This window comes from Pelodiscus sinensis, chromosome 4 (genome assembly GCF_052426305.1).
Source record: "Pelodiscus sinensis isolate ZL-2025 chromosome 4, ASM5242630v1, whole genome shotgun sequence".
Lineage (NCBI taxonomy): Eukaryota > Metazoa > Chordata > Testudines > Trionychidae > Pelodiscus > Pelodiscus sinensis.
In genome coordinates this window covers 125136478-125159351 of record NC_143055.1, presented here as the reverse complement: position 1 = coordinate 125159351, position 22874 = coordinate 125136478, and the positions used below count along the sequence as shown (strand labels likewise).

General features: G+C 45.7%; 1 protein-coding gene and 1 long non-coding RNA gene across 8 annotated transcripts in view; one reads left to right on the top strand and one right to left on the bottom strand.

Annotated features, from left to right (window-relative positions):
• The window catches only part of TMEM150C (transmembrane protein 150C), an 86508-nt gene that overhangs the window by 46542 nt on the left and 17092 nt on the right, over nucleotides 1-22874 (bottom strand). Inside the window, exons 1-2 of one of the 7 annotated variants that reach the window (XM_075929488.2) lie at nucleotides 7952-8062; nucleotides 6971-7069 (exon numbers count right to left, since the gene is read on the bottom strand). The exons of 3 other annotated variants lie outside the window; for them this stretch is intronic. In XM_075929488.2, the coding sequence (XP_075785603.1) occupies nucleotides 6971-6996 (26 nt within the window). In that variant the 5' untranslated portion in view covers nucleotides 6997-7069; nucleotides 7952-8062. Of the gene's footprint in view, nucleotides 1-6970; nucleotides 7070-7951; nucleotides 8063-22874 lie in introns of those variants that run through there. 3 more of the 7 variants (XM_075929482.2, XM_075929483.2, XM_075929487.2) reach the window with 3 other exon arrangements.
• Nucleotides 7077-14766, top strand: LOC142829528 (uncharacterized). The gene is made up of 3 exons (XR_012903984.2): nucleotides 7077-7426; nucleotides 12972-13104; nucleotides 14547-14766. It is a non-coding gene; the product is annotated as an uncharacterized LOC142829528 (long non-coding RNA).

The window sequence follows — 22874 nt, the reverse complement described above, 5'->3', positions numbered from 1 at the left end:
CTTTGCAGAAGGTAAATCACTATGGACCTAGAGAGATTTTTTTTCCTCTTATTTTCTCGTGAATGTGTATATAATTAGAGAGGAGAGAATGGGAATTTGTGTGTGCTTATAAATATCCCTGATGATTCTGATTATTAATAAATGTATACAGTTCTATAAATAAGATATAGCTTGATAAACATATGGTTTTTATATTCTGCTCACATACCTGCCTAGAAGCATTATTCTACAGACAGACACAAGCAAAGACAAAACAGAACGTATAGAGAACGGGGTGTACCAATTTAGACTAAACACTTCGTGGGACAAGATGAATTTCAGTAGCTGTTTGAAAGTAAAGGAAGAGAATGTCAAATTAGCAGAAAAGCCACCCCAAATATTGGTGATAGTACAGAATATGGAACTTCAATAAACAAATGGGCTGGTGAGGAGGAGAGCTGGTAAGGAAGTGAACATAGTGGGTAGGTGAGGTGGAATTATGGATATCTTCAAAGGCAAAAAGAACAGGAATTAATGAAGAGGTTCAGGGGAAAGGGCTGCATCATCATCCCTAGCTAAAACTAATCCTTAATTTAGTCTTTTAATGCAAGTCTTCCCTTATTACCAGAACCCCATTCTTGCATCAACCACTGTGTGGCTTGAATGAGCAGAACAATGCTGATTTTCCTTTCCCTCGCTGCTTTGTTACCTTGATTTCTTCTCAGGCATCATATGGCACATGGTAATTGCTCTTCTGCATTGAATGCAACAGCATGTCACAACACAGTACAGGATGTAAGCAGAATCATTTCCTGATTTTTTTTCTCCTCAACAGAGCTATAACATCATACAGATACAGACACCCTCAATGCAGATGCTGTAAGGACGGTCTTCTTTGTTCACTAGCTCATCGATTTCTAGCTTCATCCCTTCTTTGATCATTAGTTGGAAGCACATTGTCAGCTCCATTCTCCACCATCCCTGCCACTGTATAAGGTGAGCATTAAACTAAGGATATTAAGGACTAGTCAACTACTCGATCCCCTATCAGATAGAGGCAGCAAAGGGGAGGAGGGGAAGAGAGGGTACTTCAAAGCGGCAGCACCGCACAGAGCTGACCCCGGGCTCCATGTGGCACTGCCCCTTTGAAAAGCCACCGTGGTGTTTCCATGGAGCCTGGGGTCCCCAGCTGAGCCCAGGTTCTGGGGAAATGCTGTTCGGAGTCTAGGATCAGCTGAAGAGACCTCAGCTGACCCCGACTCCATGTGGCATTTCAAAGCGGCAGCACAGCATGGATCCCGGGGTCAGTAGGGGACTCTGAGTCCCCCGTTGACCTCAGGCTCCATGAGGGTGCTTCGGCTTTGAAATGCACAAGAGCCCCCACTGGGGATTCTTGTACATTTCAAAGCTGGCAGGGGACTTGCTCCGTCTCCAAAGCAGATGTGATTTAGGTTACACTGGCTGGCTCTGTGTGCAGAAGCAGAAACACCACATCATCCAGAATGGGAAAGTGCCATTTTGCAGGCTACTACGTAAGTCTTTCCTTAATGCAAATTTAGGGGCTCTGTGGCATGACAGGCAGCAGTTTAGAGAGACCATTTTTCTCTACAGATTCATTCAGCATTTTCCTCAGGAATAGCTTGCACTCCTTTCTTGCCACATGCACCCATCTGAGATCTTCACCCCATACTTCTCTCCAAATTCCTAGAGCAGCTGTGATGAGACCAGGTCAAGAATTGTCATAGCCCTACTGCTGCAGACTAGGGAATGAATGCACAGGGAATGAAAATGTGATTTCAAGGCCCATCTCTGTTTCCCAGAGAAGCTCCTGACCTATGACTGTCTAGTGTACAAACTACTATTGAATTAGGATGGCATAATGTACTTACCCCAGGATGATATATGTAGAAGGAGTACATGTAATGAGCTCTCTGGCCATATGCAGTCCAAAAAGCAAGTCCTACATTTACTCACACTCAGAATATCAATATGCCAACATATTCTGAATGGCATGTTTACATGAGGCAGGGAGTGCAAAGGTCATCAGAATTAACCATTTACACAATTCTGAGAGTAAAGACGGGAGAAAAAGTGTTTAAAAAAACCAGAGTGTTTCTAGCTCTACTCTGGCTTCCTGGGTGACTGCCACTTAACTCCTCGTTGTCATTAATTAATAATTATAGGCATTTCTTTGGTGCTCATATATTAGCCTTATTAATGGAGATGTATATATCAGTCTCACAGGCATAATTAGTACCGTATTTTCCGGCGTATAAGGCGACTGGGCGTATAAGACGACCCCCTAATTTTCTAGTTAAAACATAGGTTTTTCGCCTATACTCGCCGTATAAGACTACCCCCCCTTAAGAGGCCAACCGGCAGCGCCCCAGCTGCTCTGCCCCAGGGTCCACAACAAAAGCCTGGTCTGCTGGGGGAGGGGTACCCCACCCAGCAGACCAGGGACACAGGGAGCAAAGCCTCAGAGGCGCGGGACCCCGCCGCTGCTGCGGCTTTGCTCCCGGTGCTCCTGGTCTGCTGGGGACCGTCTCCAGCAGACCAAAGGGACACCGGGAGCAAAGCCTCTGAGGACGCCAGCAGCGGGACAGCCGCGGCGCGTCTGGGTTGTCCCGCTGCCGGCTTCCCCCGAAGCTTTGCAAAGCCATGGAGGGGCTCGGGCAGCGGGGCAGCCCAGGTGCGCCTGGGCTGCCCCGCTGCCGAAGCCCCTCCGCGTCTTTGCTCCGCGTCTCCCTGGTCTGCAGACCAGGGAGACGCGGAGCAGCTCGCCCCGGAGTACACGGGCGGCGGGACCGCAAGGTCCCACAGTCCATGTCCTCCGGGGCGAGAAAAGCCCCATTCGTACCTGCAAGTCGGGGACTGCCTGTATGATTATACCCAGCATATAAGACGACCCCCGATTTTTGGGGGACGTTTTTTAGTATAAAAAGTCGTCTTATACGCCGGAAAATATGGTAGTGCTTTGAGGTCCTCCGATGCAGGCTTGTATGCTAGCACACTTGAGATCAATAGCAAAGTGTCAAGAACAGGTGCGAGAGTGGAACTCAGTATCTCTGCTTTCATTAACAGCTAAACCCAGAGGCCTGCTGTAACCCTTCTCATTGAGTAATCAGCTACTTCCAGAGAGTGTGGAGCATAATATCTTTAAAACATATTAAAGAGATGATGGTTTCCACTGCTGTGGGCCCATCTCTAAGCCATCAGATCTGGAATCCCCAGGATGTTGGTCAAAACTTTTGTTAAACTCTTCTGCTTTGGGGAGACTATCCTGAACGGGATTGAAATTTTAGGGCCTATCTCTAGGTTCCTCGTTGACTCCGTAATACTGTTTCCTCTTCTAAACTCACCCATGAGTCCACTTCTCACCTCATGCATGCTAAATCAACAGTTACTTTTCATAAATCCCTAGAATTACTCAGGTTACATAAGAATTACGTAAGAGGTGAAGCAGGCCCCAACTTCTGAGACTTACTTTTTATGCATCACATAATTCTGATTGGCATATTTGTGCAACTAGCATAGTAGGGATCTGGATCTGTTTAGGGGCATCTCCCATTCTCCCAAACACATTTAAAAAAAAGAGAGAGGAAAAGTCCCTAAAAGCCTTGGACTATTATTATAAGATAAACCCCAATATTCACTGCCCCTCATCTTTATGTCTTTTCACGCTTTTTTATAATATAAAGTAAAAGTTGCTAAATAGCCAGTGTGAAATTCACAGCTTTGAACCCTTCGTAAAATGACACTTTGTCCCATGGCTCTAAGTGTGCCTCTATTAAGGTAAATTTAAGCAAACCATCTCAATTTGCATAGAGAGGACTTGAAAATTGCTCAGCAGCCCTCAAAGAACTGGGCTGGCCCATTAAAAAGGCCATGTAGCCATAATGAAGACCCCTCAGTCCAATCCCTTTAAGGAGACTTTCTCCTCCCTCCAAGAGTGGTCCATCACCAGCTCAGGAAGCCTCAGATAAGAGCATTACTCCTTCGCCACTGTCTCATCATGGGCATCTCCCTTCACATCCACAATTGTAACAGTCCTTTGGGAGCCACAGCAACAGAACAGTGATAGTAGGGGCCCTCAGCACCATGTGTGTTTATTAGTGTGCAGTTGTTTTGTTTTTTAATTATATTGCAGACTTCTGCTCTTTATTTCATTCTGAATCAAAAAACAGGACTATGTAGCACTTTAAAGACTAACAAGATGGTTTATTAGGTGATGAGCTTTCGTGGGCCAGACCCACTTCCTCAGATCAAATAGTGGAAGAAAATTGTCACAACCATATATACCAAAGGATACAATTAAAAAAAAAAGTGAACATATGAAAAGGACAACTCAAATTTCAGAACAGAAAGGGGATGGGGGAAGGGGGGGAAGGTAAATGTCTGTGAGCTAATGATAATAGAGGTGATAATTGGGGAAGCTATCTTTGTAATGGGTAAGGTAATTAGATTCTTTATTCAAACTCAGGCGTAAAGTGTCGAATATAAGCATGAATGACAGTTCAGAGGATTCGCTTTCAAGTGCAGTCTTAAAAGGCCTTTGAAGAAGGATGCAGGTAATCAAGTCGTTGAGACAATGTCCTTTCTGGTTGAAATGGCAAGAAACTGTTTTTTCTTTGTGATCCTGTCTAATATCTGTTTTGTGGGCATTGATCCTTTGGTGAAGTGTCTGAGACGTTTGTCCAATGTACATAGCAGACGGACACTTTCGGCACATGATAGCATAAATTATATTTCTGGATGCGCAGGAATATGTGTTCTTGATCTTATAACTCACTTGATTAGGTCCAATAATGGTATCAGCAGAGTGAATATGTGGACAAAGCTGGCAACGGGGTTTGTTGCAAGGGAAGGCACCAGGGTTGGTATTAGTGTGGTATGTCCTGTGGTTGTTGGTAAGAATCATCTTGAAGTTAGGTGGTTGTGTATAGGAGACTATAGGTCTGTCTCCCAGAGCCTCTTGGAGTTTAGTATCCTGTTCCAGTATAGGCTGTAGTTTATTGGTAATGTGATGGACAGGTTTAAGTTGGGGGCTGTAGGTGATGACAAGTGGTGTTCTATTGTTGGTTTTCTTGAGTTTGAATAAAGAATCTAATTAGATCTCTAGCAGTGGCCCATTTCAAATCTGACTACAAGATCTAGGCCTTAAAGAGTCACCATTCAATTACATTTAGGCCAAACTTTAAATGCAACAAAAATAAAGCTGCTTATGAAATTGAATGCTAAAAGGGATTACATCAAAACATCTTCTTCTTCTTCCAAGGGAGGAATACATGGCAACCGAAAACTGTTGATTTTATACAAGTACACATTCCTGTGCTGTATTGAAAACACTGGGGCTACGTCTAGACTGGCATATGCTTTTAGACTGAAAACTTTTCTGTTAAAAGCATTTGCAGAAAAGAGTGTCTAGATTAGCATGGACGCTTTTGCGCAAAAGCACTTTTTGCAGAAATGCGTCTGTGCCAATCTAGACGCGGTTTTGGGCAAGAAAGCCCCGATCGCCATTTCCGCCATTGGGGCTTTTTTGCGCAAAACAGTTTTTAGCTGTCTACACTGGCCCTCTTGTGCAAATACATTTGTGCAAGAGGGCTTTTTCCCCGAATGGGAGCAGCATAGTATTTGCGGAAGAACACTGACAATCTTACATTAGATCATCAGTGTTCTTGCGCAAATTCAAGCGGCCAGTGTAGACAGCTGGCAAGTTTTTCCACAAAAGCAGCTGCTTTTGTGGAAAAACTTGCCAGTCTAGACGCAGCCAAACAGTACAGCACTAAAGAGCTTAAAGTGAACCAAAATGAAACTGACTTCAGTGATTGTTATAGTCCCCATACAGAATATAAACAATGAGATTTTAACAATTATTTTGCTTCTAATAATCTAGGGTTAATGAAAACACAAGTAAACCAATATTTGTTCACAATATAATGTCTCATTCTCTGTGCTTTTACACCAGCATGGAGAATCAGGCTAGGAGTTTAAGTTGATATTGTCTCTTTAAATAAAGTGTTATAGGCAGTCTAAAAAATATGCATTTTTAAAACTTTCTACACATTTTCTCTGAAAACAAGCAGTTATTAAAAATTCACTATGCACCTATATTGTTGTGACAATATGATGGCACAAATGCTAGTTAGATAATGTTTTTACATCTCTTGCAATACAACATTTTGTTAATCAAAATCAAAACCAAACAGAAAGAACCATAATCATGGAAAAGTTTAGTGCTGATAACTTGAGGATTCTGAGTGCATGACGAGATGTAATCTCTGGCTATGAAGAGGAGCTAAAGGTTATGTCATATTTTTGAATGATCGTACGTTTATCGTTTAATCTGGTTCTTTTCTATGGTTTCCAGGCCAGATCCTGCCCTTCCCTGAGAAACCAAAAACAATGAATCCAAGCAAGAGATAATAGGACTGGATTGCTCATGGAATTCGTTGAAAGCTATTTCCTCAAAGGTATGGGGAAGGGAGAAATACAAATGATAGTTTGCAAGGGGAGGTGAGTGACAGTCATCCAAACCCCTCGCTCCTTTGGGAAAAGGATAGTCCTTGCCAAATTTGGAAGGGAGACATTGCTACTTTTATCTAGATACTTCCACATCCAGATCTCAAGTCAAAAAGAAGAGGTAGTCTACTGCATATATTACCTTCAAGCACATCTACTTCTGAGCTCCTAGCCCTGCCATACCAAATCCTTCCTACCACTTTCAAATAAAATCTAGTAGAGGGACTGCAACCGGGGACTGAGTGTAGAGGCCTGGAGATTGCACTTCCACATTTTTACAGAGAAGGACAAATCAGCATATGAAGATGATAAACATCTAGATACATGGGAAAAACTCTGGGTCCACTTTTTACACTGAATACCCTATATTTTTGTCAGGTAGCTCCAAAAGTCCTATAGAACAGAACTAATCAAATCATCATTGGTCTTAATTTAGAGACTGCCAAGAAATGCAATGTCAACTCACCTTGATGTGTACAAGTATTGCAGCATATATGGTGCTGTATGTAGGATCAATTCTTTCTCTCACGCTCCCTGATAGAGGACCACCTATCAGTTGCAACACCTAAGTACATCACAGCAAATTAATGCAGGATGACATACCGAATAACGGCATAAGCAGGTGGTTATCTAGATCCTGAAAGCTGTTCCCCACCAGGCAGATTTCAGCACCCACGCGAAACCTCAGCAAGATTTTGCATCAGTCTCACATGGCACAACTTTCAGGATTGGGGTTTTATGACTCATCTCCCTCACTCTACTGACCTAACTAAAATTGCACAATGAAGCCTCCAAACCGTATGTGCCAAAATGATTCTGCCCTTCCCCACCCGCCCACCTCCCCTCTAGCATCCTCTCCTCCTCCTCGCCGTGGGCTTTGGGACTGCGTGCGTTGGCACAGACATGTTCAGCTGGCTTCGTGGTAGGAATGACCCCAACCCCCGCTCCCACGGGAAGCCTACACCCCCCGGCTCTGCCTGCCAGAGCCCGGGGCCAGCCAGGCTGTGCGGAGTGCCCGGGAAGGCTCCTGGCAATGTTCCCCGTGCAGCCCTGCAAGGGGCAGCGGGCGACCCACACCAGCCCCGCCGCGGTTGCAGCGCGGGAGCAGGATGCGCCCCCCCCCCCCCCCCGGGTCCCGCTCAGCAGCGGTGTCCCACGCGCGGGAGCGGTCAAGCCCGGGGGGCGCGCGCTCCCACTCCCACCCGAGCAGCGCGCCCGGAGCACGCGGCACTGCAGGGCTGCCCAGGGGAAGGAGACGGCGCGCGGAGGGAGGAGGGGGGGGGGGGGCACCGGGAAGAGCCGCTGCTGTGCCCGCCTTAGTGCGGCGGGCGCCAGACAATGGCAGCGGGTGGGGCGAGGCGGGCGGGTGCTCTGAGCCCTGAACAGCCCCAGCAGCGCGCGCGCGTGGCTCCCCTGCCGGGCTCAGCCACCCGCCAGGGCCACCTACCTGCTGCCAGGTCCGCGCGCGCGGCGGCTGAGAGCGAGGAGGCGCCGGCGGCACCTGCGGCGGCAGCAGCAGCAGCAGCAGCGGCCGGCCAGGAGGGGGAGGGGTTTACTTAAGGAAGGGGCGGGGCTTACCTCAGACACCCCCCCCCTCCCCGGAGAAAGGGACACCTGCAGACTCGTGTCGTGCACCCCCAGAGCCCCCCCCCCCCATCATGCACTCTCCTGCAGTTTTGCTTCACAACATTTACCCCGTAAGAGCAGCTCCCATTGTGCAATGTCAAATGCACACACTGCCCGACGCCGCAGCGCCTGCTTGGGAGCAGTGGCCTCTTGCAATGCTTCTGGCCGCTGAACCTATCAGCCCCCAGCATCGGGGCGGGGAGAGTAAGAAGCTGGTTTAAATTTCAAACTTCTTGTCCTCCCAGCCCCATACACTCCTTGCCCAAGCAGGGATTTAGTACAGCCCCTTAGACACACGTTGTGAATGTATTGTAATTTACCTTCTGAAGTGTAGGAACTAGTTCATTCTGAGACTGGCCTGGAATTACTACATGATTGGAGTATGGGGTTGGGTATGAAGCCAGAGACCAGCTGTCTCCCTTTGAAAAGACCTCTCAAAAGTCACACACGGTTGGAAAAGTTATCCCTGAAATCATAAAGTTCATCATCTCAGCCTATTCATTTCTGGAAGAAGACACTGTTGTGATATTTTTCTCAACCCAAAATGAGTTAACTTGAAAGAGGTTAACATGAGATTTCCAATGCTTAGTCTTGGATAGTCAGAGCCTTGATTTCATTTATCTTCCTTTTTCCTGCTGCACAGGGGATTTTCTTTCAGAACCTCTGCTAAGACTTGTCTAACAGTTGGAAAGTTGCCCAAATAGCTATCCTGGAAAAACTATTTAACCCCCATTTGGACACATTTGGAATAATTAATCCAGAATAAAAGCTCTTTTGATACATTTCCAAAAGACAAGCCCTTAACACTTTTTTAACCCTGAAAAAAGAGCAAACAATGTTGGGAATCATTAAGGAATAGAGACTAAGACAGATAATTTCTTATTGCTTCTATACAAATCCATGGTATGCCCACATTTTGACTACTGTTTGCAGATGTGGTTGCCTCGTCTCAAAAAAGATATCAGCATTGTGAAAAGGTCAGAAAAGGACAACAAAAATGATGAGGATACGGAATGGCTGCCACCCGAGGAGAGATTAATAAGACTGGGACTTTTCAGTTAGGAAAAGAGACAACTAAGGGGAGATATGATAGGGGTCTATAAAATCTTACTGGTAAAGAGAAAGTGAATAAAGATGAATTATTTATTCCTTCCCAGAACACAAGAACTAGAGATCACCATGTGAAATTCATAGGTAGGAGGTTTAAAAACAAACAAAAGGAAATATTTCCACACAACAACATACTGTCAACCTGTGGAACTCCTTGCCAGAGTGAAGACCAAGACTATAATTGGGTTAAAAAGAAGAGCTAGATACATTTATGGAGGATAGGTCCATCAGTGGCTATTAGCCAGGATGGGCAGAGTTGGTATCCTAGCTAGTGTGTTTGTCAGAAGCCAGGAATGGGCAATGGGGATGGATCATTAGGGGTATGTCTACACTACAGAGAAGATGGACGCTTTTGCTTTCGATCTTCCAGGGTTTGAATTAGTGGGTCTAGCAAAGACATGCTAATTTGAACTGAGAGGGGCACTCTAGTCAATGCTGGTAGTCCTACTTCCACGAGGAATAAGGGAAGTTGAAGGGAGAGTGTTCTCCCTTCAACTTCCTGTAGTGTGGCCAGCACCAAAAGTCGAGTTAAGGTAATTTGACTTGAGCTACACAAATAACGTAGCTGAAGTTGTGTATCTTAATTCGACCTTATCCTATAGCGTAGACATACCCCTGATGATTACCTGTTCTGCTCATTCCCTCTGGGGCATGTGTCACTGGTCACTGTCAGAAGGCAGGATACTGGGCTAGATGGACTTTTGGCCTGACCCAGTATGGCCGTTCTTATGTTCTAACATTGCTGGGAGGATATATGACATTCCTATTTTCCACCTCTTCCTCCATCTCACTGCTTTGGGAAATATGCTGTGTTGAAATATTGTTTACTCGTTTATTTGTATTTGTAAAATTAAAAGACATTAAAATCTCTTGGACCCCTCTGTTTTTTCATCTCATACAAAAATCATACAAAACATTAAACTTGCTCAAATCTGTTGCAGAGCCAAGAATTGAACCTAACCCTCTTAAGTCATAGCCCAGAACTTTAGACATCATCTTTCCTCTCCAAGTTAAATAAAAAACAAACATACTCAGACCTTCCAATTACTTTTCTGAGAAGTGTTGGCACTTACAGCACACTCTGAAGGTCAATAGCTCAGGGATTAGCCAGATAATGCTTCCAACAATTAGCAAGTCTTTATTTTCAAGGCACTTAATAGTCTAGACCAACAATATGAGGAAGTTACTCACCTTGGTGCAGTAATGACGGTTCTTTGAGATGTGTGTCCCCCCGTGGATGCTCCATTGTATGTGTTGGGTCGTCCTGGCACCACAGATCAGAGTTTTCTTGAGCGGTGGTCAACCAGACCATGCACGTGTGGCACGCGCCTTGCGCCATTTGTGCTCTTTTGATCTCTCTTGTGGTCCGGCTCCCACCAGTCTGCCCCAGTATCTGGAAGATATTAAGGAAACGAATCCAAGACTGGGAGTAGAGCAGGTAGCGGAGCACCCACAGGGACACACATCTCGAAGAACCATCGTTACTGCACCAAGGTGAGTAACTTCCTCTTCTTCTTCAAGTGGTGTCCCTGTGGGTGTTCCACTGTAGGTGAATGTGCAGCAATACTCAGTGTAAGCGGTAGGTGGGCCTTGGATTTATGGTTTGACAGTGGTTGATAGTATTGTGGAGGCCACGATAATGTCTTTGGCTTGAGCCTGCAAGATTGCATAGTGCTTCATAAGTGTCATTGGTGGGCCATGTAGCCACTCTACAGATGTCCTTGAGGGAAACCCTGTGAAGAAAGGCTGTAGAAGTCACCACTACCCTTGTTGAGTGTGCTCTAAGTGTTTGAGCTAGTGGTTTATTCCTTAAAATATAACATTGTGTAATGCAGGAGACTAGGAGTTTGGAGATGTGTTGTGACGATAGTAGATATCCCTTATTGCGGTCCACTGTAGAGATGAGCAAATGATCCAACTTGCAGAAAGATCGGGTCCTTTCTATATAGGATGCAAGAGCTCTGCATACATCCAACAAATAAGATATTGCATCCTTTGTCATGGAGTGTGGCTTAGGGTAGAATGGGTGGCTTAGGGACTACAATGGGTTTGTTTATGTGAAAGTCAGAACAAATCTTAGGAACAAAGGAAGAATGTAGACGTAATACGACATTGTCTCTATTAAAAGGAGTGTACAGTGGAGCCACCATCATGAAATGTTCATGTTCACACCAACATGAAAGCATGGAAGAAAAGGTCGCAACACTAGACAAAACTGCCTCAATGATTGGACTGAGCATTAACAAAGGAAAAACCAAGACAATGAGGATTAACTAGTCCAACAACACCACCATCACACTGGGAGGGGATGACCTGGAAGATGTGGAGCAGTTCATTTACTTGGGGAGTATTATGGGCAGAGACGGAGGAACAGACACGGATATCAGTGCTAGGATAGGGAAAGCAACAGCTGCAGTCAAGACTCTTCCTCCCATATGGAGTTCACAAATAATATCTGTGAAGACGAAACTGCGAATCTTCAACCCAAATGTGAAGCGTGTGCTCTTGTATGGATGCGAGACCTGTCACACTAAAAAGTCTTCAAATCACAAGCTACAGACATTCATAAACAGATACCTGAGGTACATCCTTCCCATCAAATGATAAGACTGTCACAAATGAGGAGCTTTGGAACAGAGCAGGACAAGAACCACTTGATGTTCAAATCAAAAGAAGAAAGTGGGGATGGCTAGGCCATACTCTCAGAAAACCATCATCCACCATAGGCCATCAAGCTCTTGCATGGAACCCACAAGGAAAACGCAAAAGAGGAAGACCTCAGACAACGTGAAGAAGATCTACTGAGATTGAAGGACAACAACTGGGGTACTCCTGGAGTCAGCTAGAAGTTGTGTCTCAAGACAGAGTGAAATGGAGCAGACTTGTAGATGACCTATGCTCCACTCAGAGTACAAGAGGCCGCCATCAAGGGTGCTAACTCACCAACTCTGCAAGCAGAAGTAATTGCCAACAGAAAAAGTACCTTTAGTGTCATCATTGACAGTGGACAAGTAGCTAGAGGTTCGAAGTGTGTCCAGAACCATTTCTAAGTTCCATGATGGTGGTGGTAGCCTGCATGGTGGGTATAGGTTGGAAAGGCCCTTTATAAATCTTTGTGGTGGGGTGAGCAAAAACTGACCACCTCTCAACTGGTTGGTGCAAGGCAGTGATGGCTGATGCATCGTTAAAGAGGAAAGGGATAATCCAGTGTCCTTTAGGGACAACATGTAGTCCAAAACTGTATGTAATGGTGCTGTGCTGGGGTCTTGTTAGAGCACCAGGAGAGGAATCTACTTCACTTATGAAGGTAAGTGGTTCAGGCAGATTGTTTTCTGCTGCGTAAAAATACCTGTTTTACTTGGTCAGCACACTGTAGTTTTTGCCTGGTGGAACCAACAATGAGCCATGCTGTTAGGTGGAGATGAGGTGGCTGTGGGTGGAGTAAGGATCCCCTGTTCTGAGTCAGAAGATTGTGCTGAATTGGAAGGTAGTAGGGAGGCTGAGGAGACATCAGATACAGACAAAGAAACCACATCTGTCGTGCCCAAAATGGTGCTATGAGAATAACTGTCACAGTCTCTGGCGATCTTCTCCAACACCTTGGGAATGAGTAGGATGGGGGAAATGCATATAAGAGGGGACCCTTCTAACTGAGAAGGAAGGCTTCTCCTAGAGACCACGGTCTGATGCCTGCTTGGCAGCAATAATGGCAACACTTCTTGTTTATGCAGGAAGCGAATAAGTCGATTTCCGGTGTACCCCATCATTGGAAGATGGATCGGGGGACCCAAGGGTGCAGTTCCCATTCGTGGTCCGGGGCAAAGTGTCTGCTGAGGTTGTCTTCTGTGATATTGTTTACTCCTGGTAAGTATGATGCTATGAGGGTAGTTTTGTTTTATATGCACCCGTTCCATAATCGGACTGCCTCTGTGCATAAAACACGAGAACAAGCACCTCCCTGGCAATTTATGTAGTACATCATTGATATGTAGTTGGTCAATATTTTGATGTTTGCGCCTTGAATGTGTGTAACGAAATGCTTGCATGCATTGAACACAGCTCTGAATTCCAAAAGAAACCTGCAGTCTAAACATAGCCTGAGGGAGCACAGGAGGCAGCAAGGATGTGATGAGTGATGGTAGCGATGATGAGTTGAGTGATGTTGAGAGTAATACCTGTAGTATGTTGGACTATGTTGTCTGTGGTCAAGTTGGACTGGTGAAATGTGCCAAGATGACATGCTGCTCCAGTAGTACACCTGATGATGCATTGGTAGGTGCAGGGAACGGGGTGAGCATGGTGATCCCTTGGAAGAAGGAGGAGGAGAGCAAGGTAGGTATCTTGTATAAGGGGATGGTGATAAACAGGACCTAGGTGCATAATGCCTAGCTTGTTCACGTGGGATGCCACCCCTGTTATCCGTTGTTATTTGAGGATAATATGTGGAAGGTGGTGCCGGTTAGAATGTGAGTGGTTCCAGGCTGGCTGATCTCACAGAGGTGGATTTGTGAGGTGCTTTCTTTGGCACCAGAGGGCTGGACGAAACATATAGTGCTGAAGATACCCGTGCCGAAGTGATCAGTGCCACGCTGGTTGGTACTGAGGTTGTCAGCATGTGTGGCCGGTGCCAAGGTCGTCTATGCCGAAGTCGTAAGTACATTTGTTGACGGTTCCGACACGGAAGGCGATGTTGTCTGTACCATTGTACACAGTGCCATTGCTGGTGGTGCCGAGCATCAGACTGTTACAACCGTTGATGTTACCATTGTAGATTTTTGTCGTGATTTCAGCTTCGTAAGCGACTTATGTTTGGGTGCTACTGAGCCTGACATACCAGGCTTATCACCAACACTCACTCGCACTGAAGGTAAAGACCGAGCTGGCAAAGCTCTTTTTTGAGCTGGAGCCGACTGTGGCAAAATGGCCTTTCTTTTCTCCGCTCTAGGAGACCGTGGAGCGAAAACTGTATGAGAATGCTCCGGTGGCGGAAGCGCTTTGTCTAATAAAAACATTTTAAATCTCATCTCCCTGTCCTTACAAGCCCAACTGTCAACTTGGCACAGTGGACACATTTTTGAGGCACACGAGCCACACCAAGGCACTTGATACCCTCGACATGACAGTCTGAAGCTGGAAGTGCATCACAGTATGTGGTGCACTTCTTAAAACTGGGAGAGCCTGGCATGGCTAATTGCACGATATATTAAAGCTAATGAATTTTTTTAAAATGAACTGTAACAACTAGAACTATAAAAACTGTAACTCTAACGAACTACAAGACTAAACAACTATTCTATTCCTGACAGGATTTTCCTAAGGAGAGAAGGCTTGCTCGTCTGCAAACGTGGGCGGTGGAGAAGGAACTGGCAGGAGCCGGACCGCGCGAGAGCTCAAAAGAGCGCGAACAGCGTAAGGTGCGTGCATCACATGCACGGTTCAGCTGACCACTGCTCAAGAAAACTCCGATCTGCGGCGCCAGGATGACCCGACACCTACAGTGGAGCACTCACAGGGACACCACTCGAAGAACTAAGGATGTGTCTAGACTACAGAGTTTTGTCGACAAAAGTGGACTTTTGTCGACAAAACTATACCTGCGTCTACACTACCGCTGAGTTCTGTCGACATAATGTCGACAGAACTCAGCAGTTTTGTCGACACTGGTAAACCTCATTTTATGAGACATAACACCTTTTGTTGACAGAGTTCTGTCAACAGAAGGTGTTATTGCATCTAGGGTTGTGTCTAGATTACAGGGTTTTGTCGACAAAGCAGCTTGCTTTGTCGACAGAACTGAATGTAGTCTAGACGCTCTTTGTTGACAGAAGCTTTGTCGACAGTATCTGTCGACAAAACTTCCGTCGACAAAAGCCTGTAGTCTAAACGTACCCTAAGAAATCACTTAAAATTACAGGATACAGACTGTGGTCAACCACTCTGTGCCTCTGGCACAATAGAACTTGCCTGTGCAGGAGACGTTGCTTAAGTCACTAGTAGAGTGCTCACTATGCTGTGGTATGTAGAGCAGTGCTATATCATACAGTGCTATAGGAGTAAAGCCCCAAGCTAACAAAAGGGATGGAGAAGATGGACTTGTCACCTCCCTGGTTTTACTACCAGTGAGGGAAATGCAGCCAGCTGTAGATCATAAATCTGTACAGGCCCTGTTAAATATACTTGTTCTATACAGCTCTGTAATTGACTGGGTGAAGAATATATAGTAGCTAAGTAGTTTTGAACTCTCACCTATTGCCTCATTATTAGATGAATTAAATGTTAACCAAGCAAGTTTCCTCAGGTTTGCTCAATTCTAAGGAGTGGATTAGAAATGCGTCCATTTGCCTATGTAATTTAGGGTGTTCCCAGGAACACAGAAAGTAATAGTACAATTATGGGAAACAGACCAATTCTGAGAACACAATCTGAGGTCACAGCTTTATCCCCAGATGAGTTACTATTTCTGTGATGCCTGCAGATCTGGTTGCCACTTATGACTACTGAAGTCACCATGACTGTTTCCCTGCATTTGTTGGGTTAGTCCCCTGTTGGCACATTGTCTAATGCTAGAGATAGCCATCTAGGGGAAGGGAGCAAGAATGCCTTTCTGTTATTTGTATGGCTCCTAGTGCAATGGGCCCTATTGTTTGGCATAGGCATCGACTCTATGGTACTCTAGTGCTTATACAACCACTGAAAAAAAAATAGGGGGTGCTCAGCACCCATGAACCGCTGGTGTTCAGCAGGTCCCAGGGCTGGCCACAGATCAGCTGTTCAATAGCTTCCCCAAAAACTGGCAGAGCCCCCCCTCCGCATATGCCCAGTACTCATACACCCCTATTCAAAAACAGCCACCAGTAAAAACAAAAGTCAACAGCGGCTGTATTGCTTGGGGTCACTGCCATAATAAAAATCACTGACAATAAATGCCTAAGTTTTCTCCACATACAGGTCAACTACCAGGAGATGAACATAACCAGACCGTGAAGGAAAGCAGAGTGCTATCTTGTCATAAATAGATGATATTATCCAAACAGAATATCCAGAGCTATTTAGACACTCACATGGTCCCCATCAACATGATATCTAAGCATGTTTGCAGAGAGCCTACAGGAGACCCAACACACCATCAAAACTTCACATTTGCAGCAGGCATGGGTGGAAGAACCATGCAGAAAAGGAGGTGTCCGCATGCAGTTTATGCCACAGAGATAGGTTCCATGCCTGCTACAAATAGCAAGGGATGGGGTCACTGAATCTGTGTCTTCACAGAGCTCATTCAACTCCCATTTTTGCCATCCTCACTTGTTCAAGTCAGGAGCCAGGCCCCCCAAATCGTGAGATGGTTATAAACCATGAGATTTAAAAAAAAAAAAAAAAAAAAAGGATTTTTTTTTAAATCTTTTGTTTTCTGAGCCTTTAGGAAGCACATGCTTCACGCTTTTCCTCCCTAATTATGAGATGGAGACACTTACAGAACAAAAGCTGAGATTCTTTCATCTTTCAATTGGAGCCGCTAGGATTCAGAACACGTCTGATAAAATTGTGACAGTGGACAATGCTGAACTACACCAATTTTATGCAGAAAGTAAAACCAACTATAAACACATCTGAAAACAAAGTACATAAAGAGGGAAGTATATGTTGGATTTTAAAAGCAGGTTCACTTTAATAATCTAAAGAGCTGTTATTCACAACATACAAAGCACTTGTTTCCAACATCTAATTTTGAAGCAGTATCCCTTTAAATGTGAACAGAGGCGTCTAATGATAGCCGTTAATTAAAAGCATCATTCACAAAGGGGAAATTCTGAGCCATGGCACAGCTACTTACCCTATGGCTATCACTGCCACCTCTCTTCTCCAAGACATCCAGAGAGTAGGCTTACTCCATGCTCTAGGAGACCTGGAACCCTTGGGCCATAGTACAGATAAGGGGGGCCCAGACTGTAGGAAGGTTGGGGGGCTCCTCCAGTAGATACCAGAAGCTTGGCAATAGATGAACCTGGCACCCTTGGAACAAAGGAAGGACTAGGGGGGCCCAGATCATAAGGCAGTTGGGGGTTCCAGCCCCCCCCACACACACACACACAGGAAGGACAAAGGGGGCTCCAAAGGTAGGGAGGTCTAGGGGTCTGAAGATCTTTTCAGAATTTTCAACCCCAATGATGTAAAACAGGCTCATGGCTGTACATGGAATGGATGATGCATGTGAAGTGTACTTCACATCATGGAGATCATATTCTTATCTTGATGGGGCTGGGAGACAGCATGCCATGTGCATGCTGGAAAGCAAAGCAAGCAGCATGTAGTTGGGATGACAGTGCAACTTCCTAGATGCATATTTAGCACAATGATGCACTATTTAATATGTTAACTGGTTGCTTTGGAAGTATTTATGCTGCCAAGAATCTTCATAAATGACAAGTTTGTTGTGGGGTGAGCTCACTATGTTCCTGATTCAGGCTCACCAAAATCAGTAGGAGACTTCTCATTATTCCAATGAGCTTTGAATCAAGTCTTATAACCACAGTAAAAAGGTTTTGGTGTACTGTACAAAGTCACTGTTGTTCCTTTGAAAGCAGTAGCAGGTTTGGCCCACAGGGTTCTTCTTCCATAGAAGTTAGTGGCACAGAGATAGGAATGTTTACTACACTAATTTATTTCCATTATTTGTACAAGTTTTGTTAAGCCTGAAGCAGAGATGGCAGAAAGAGCAAGTCAACACACAGGTAATTCCATTCCAACTCCAGGAAGGACACCAGGGGCATCTGGCCCTGTAGTCAGAAAAATAGCTCTGTCCCGCTGGTTGGCTTCTTTGTCCTGCCCTCACCACTGTCCAGCCCTTTATGGGCTGCCAGCTGGAGAAGAAAAGCTAAACTATAGTGTGTTCTGGCTCCTTCCTCCAAAAACAGTCCCTGGAATTTCATAATTGATCAAATGAGACATGACAGACAAAGAGAAAAGATATGAAGTTGATAGAAGTGCCTTGTTTTCTTATCTAATTAAAAATAAAAAGCATCCAGTACTTTTGTATGCACAGGGAATTGCCTGTGCTATCTTTAGATAAAATTTCCCCTCAACTCTGTTGTGTAAGTTATGGTTCTGTTTACTGTGTACATTGTTTTTAAAATTGAACACGTCCCTGGTATTTAGCTGCTCCTACACACTGAAGTCCAGAGGAGGAAAATGTTTTCTCTCATGGAGAGGACTTTACTATTGCTCTTTGTGTTCCTTAACTGAAAGGAAATAGTTAAGACTTGAAATCCCCTATGTGTAGGGAAGAATGTAACATGCACTATAAAGTTACAGCTGTACTATACAATTGATTGCCGCCTTCCACCTGAGAGCATGCTGGGTTTCACTTGCATAGAGCATTCTGGAATGAAAAGGATCTACAAGCACCAAATGGTTTGAAATAAGAATAATTGCCTGAAGGTATGTCTACTCTATAAATTAAACTATAACTATAGCACAGGTAGGCACTCCCATGCTAGTTTTAATCCAGAATGCATAGATAATAGTAGCAGTGAAGACATGGCAACACAGGTCAGCATTAATTATTCTTTGTGCAGCTTTTGCCATGTTTGTTCACATGGCAACTGCCTAGGCTGACCATGTTTCCCTGTGCTGAATACAGGACACCTGGTAAAATTATTCATATTCAAGTGAGTTCAACAGCACTCAAAACCACTACACAGCACAAATGTTCAAATTAACATCAAGTTGGCTGAGCCCCTGTTAAAAAGAAATACTGAGAAGCTGGAGTCTTTATTTACCTTCCTATGGTTAATGTTTACATGGCCGTGTGTGTGTCACCTCTCCCCTCTCTCACACCGGGCTGGGAGTGGCCGACTGACCTAACCCAACCCTCCAGGTCCAGTGTTCTCCATGCCTGGCTGAGCTCCCTGAGACAAGCCCACTTCTCCTGGTACCTGGTGCTATGTTTTCTCGAGGCAACGTGGTGGGGGGAATACAGGGTCACAGATTTCTATGAGGGTTCAAACCAGAAGATGGCCAGCAGCAGCCTTTCTGCGCTGTACAAGAGGGAAAAGACAGGAGCTGCTTTTAGCCATTGGTGGTGGACAGGACCATCCCATCCATAGTACGGTTCAGCGTGGCCGCCTCAGGTCCCTGCTTTGGGAGGCCTTACAGCGGCCTCCTCAACTGTCCTATAGACAGGTGCCAAGGTGGCCTGGGCAGTTATGGAGGCCTGACATGAGCTGATCTTCGCTGCCATCCCAACTCCCATGCTCACCACTGCGGCAGGAGTGGAAGCAACCCAGCAGTTTGCTCTGCTTTGCCCCTCCCCGTCCTCTCCCAGCCGGTTGTGCTCAGCTTCACAGTGACAGAGCACCTCAGCCCCAGAAAAGTGGGGCCTGACAGTCTGGGAGAGGGCAGTGGGGTAGGGTGGAACCGGCTGCCGGGCCGTTCTGGCTCCTGCTGCCACAGAGAGAATGTGGGTTGGCCAGCCCTTGCTGCTGCCCCACACCAGGCCTTCCATAATCCCCCAGCTTGCATTGCTTCGGGGAGGGGGCAGAGCAGGGGCAGGGTTCGGGGGAAGGTAGTAAAGCAGTGCAGGGCCTAGTGGTGGGCAGGTTGCTCCAGGTCCAGCCTGGGGCACTGGTGGGGCTGGATTTGCTCCAAGCCCCACCTCCCCTAGGAAGGACCCTGGAGGGATGGAGTGGGGGGCAGGGATGGCTTGACCCATGTCTTTGCAGAGATTGTGTCTTCTCTCCTCTTCGTTTCCCCCTTCCCTCCAAACTCACCGGTTGGCTAGAAGCTGCTTGCTCCTTCCTGCCCACAGAAAGGCAACTTAACACCTAGGGTGGAGGCAGCATGTGAAGAGGTTGCCCAGGGGCCCCTGCAAGGTTGAGGGTGCAAACGTACCCACCTGCAGGCGGATTTGAATCTAGGACTTCTGGAGCTTAGTGGAGGAGCCTCTGCACCTTGAGCTATAAAACCCGCTGGCTCTCAGCTTAGGCTGTAGAGCAGGAGTGGCCAACCCGTTACAGATGAAGAGCCAAAATAGTGGTGGATACAGTGCAAAGAGCCGAGGGAAAAAAGTTGTTGAGCAAAACAAAACAAAAAAGCCCCCCAGTGCGGGTGCAGGAGCCACAATTTTCTCTTTGAAGAGCTGAATGCGGCTCACAAGTCGCAGGTTGGCCACACCTTCTAGAGCTCACTCATTCTTATCTCTTGCTGTAAGTGGTCTAAGTGCCACTACATGGGGCAGTGAACCACACCCACTGGATGTATGGGTTACACCAGTGGTCACCAACCAGTCGATCGGGATCTACTGGTAGATCTTGGAGCCTCTGACAGGGGATCTTGACTGGTTTGGCCAAGAGGCTACCAAGTGCCAGGACTTCAGCTGCCCCTCCCTGCACTGCCTGCACCTAGAACCCCCTCCTACATCCCAACTGTCTGCCCCAAGGTCAGGTCAGAGCCCCTCTCACACTCCAAATCCCTTAATCCAAGACCAGAGCTAGCACCCCAACTCACTGCCCCTGCCTGGTGAAAGGGAGGGAGGATGGGGGAGGAAGGGAGATTGGAGTGAGCAGGGGAGGGGTCTTGGAGAAGGGTCACAAAAGAGGTGGGGCAAAGGTATTTGGGTTTGAGGTAGATCTTGGATTGCACTGAAATTAAAAAAGTGATCTCATGCTCAAAACGGTTGGAGACCACTGGGTTACACAAACAAGTTGGGAAAAGTTTTCTCCCCGCCCCTGCAGAGCTTATCTTGAGGGATGGAGACTCTTCCTTGTGCCAGCACTGTGCGGGGCTCTGGCACATGCATGGCTTGGCTCCTCCTGTGCAGCATCCCAGGCTAGGTGGTCTTGAATTTCCTACAGCTGCCAGCCCAGCCAGAGACAGTGGGGGAAGGGGGGAGCCTGCCAGCTAGGCCGTTGGGGAGCTGAATGATTTGGCAAGAGGCTGGTTCTCTGCACAGGGCTGGGACCAGGACTCAGTGCTGGGGGGGAATATAGGTGTGAAGGGGCACAGCAGAGAAAGGACAGTGGGGTGGGAGAGTGCATGTAAAGGGCTGATGGGTGGGCAGCAGATGCAACATGTAACCCGCCACTATCTGCCTGCACTCACCTGCCACTGCAGCAAGCAGCCAGTGCTGGCTGGAAAAGTGACAAGGGGGGGCCTTTAAAAACGGGACATCTGGTCACCCTACAGCTGCCTGAACCTGGGAAAAGGTGCACAGTTTAATTCCAACTGTGATTCAGACAGAAGCACACAGAGCCCACAGCCAACAGGATGTTTCCAGCTGCTCTTTTTAGACAGCCCCACCTCACGCTTCTAGAAGAAGCAACTAGCCCTTCCGCTAATGGACTTGTAGCTTTACGCACCCAGCTGCCTGTTGGCAGTTATCCAGGTTGTGTCAGTAGCAGGTTCCTGAGATGCCCACATTACAGTAGTTGTAGAACCATATGCCACACCTAGGGCTTGCTGTCAAGGTATGTCTTATATGGTGATATTAATATCACTGGCAGAAGTGGCTTGATTTTTCTTATTCTTGGAAAGTGTTTCTATATTAGATCAAGCTCAGTTACAAGAAACTCAATTGATTAGCACAGATGGTACTGTAAAGTCAGCAAGTTTAAGACCAGTGTCATCCTAGCAAAAAGAAAATACATGAGGAATTCAGCTAAATAGTGACATGAATGGGGAAATGATTCCCTTTTTCCCCTGAACAAAGAAATCCATGTATGTGACTAATTATTAGAGCTATGCAAACAGAAGATCTTTTTGGTTTCCTGGCAGCTCAAACAAACACCATCAACATTGTTTTGGATCCAACTAAAAGCAATTTTTTCCAACTTTTTCAGCAAATCAAAGAGTCCAGAAAAACTGGGTTTAAGACAAACAAAAATGTTTTTTCAACAAGCCGGAAACATTTCATTTCAATTTCAACTATTTTAAACTGTTTTTCGGTTTTTAATAAAGTTAAGGAAATTTTGAAGTGAAAACTCATTTTGAACTTAAAAATATTTTTTTCATGAGTCAAAATGAAGTGTTTTGATTTTCTCTGAACTTTTTGTTTTTAAGCCTTTAAACTCACAGTTTGGCAAAATAAACACAAATTTGTGAAACATTATTGCAAATTGTTATAAGAAAAGTGCAGTAAGTTCTCTGTAGGGATAGCTCAAAGCAGGATCAGAACCTCATGATATTTAAGAAAGTCCATGTTATATGATTATAACTCAAGTTAATTAAATGCATCATTTAATTATTATGCATATTTTAAAACTTAACGCTGTGAGCAGAGTTCAGCCTTAAATCTGCATTTCCAGATTTATGAGTGCTTGATTTCTTAACCCTAAAAGCTAAAGAAACAGAAAATAAATGTTTTGAACTTGTTTATAATATATGTAAGAGGCCTGAAAGTCTGTCCCCACACACAGAAAAACAGTCACCGAAGACACCATATGTGTGTGAAGGAGAGAGAAAATTGCATTCTATGGCACAGAGTCTGAGGTGTTCAGGCATTAATTAATTTATCCTCATAATGCCCTGTGAAAAAGGTGAGATGATTCCCACTTTATGGACAGGTAAACTAAACTACAGGGATATTAAGGTGGTAGCTTATTACAAGAGTGGGTGGGTGGGTGAGGTTCTGTGGCTTGCAA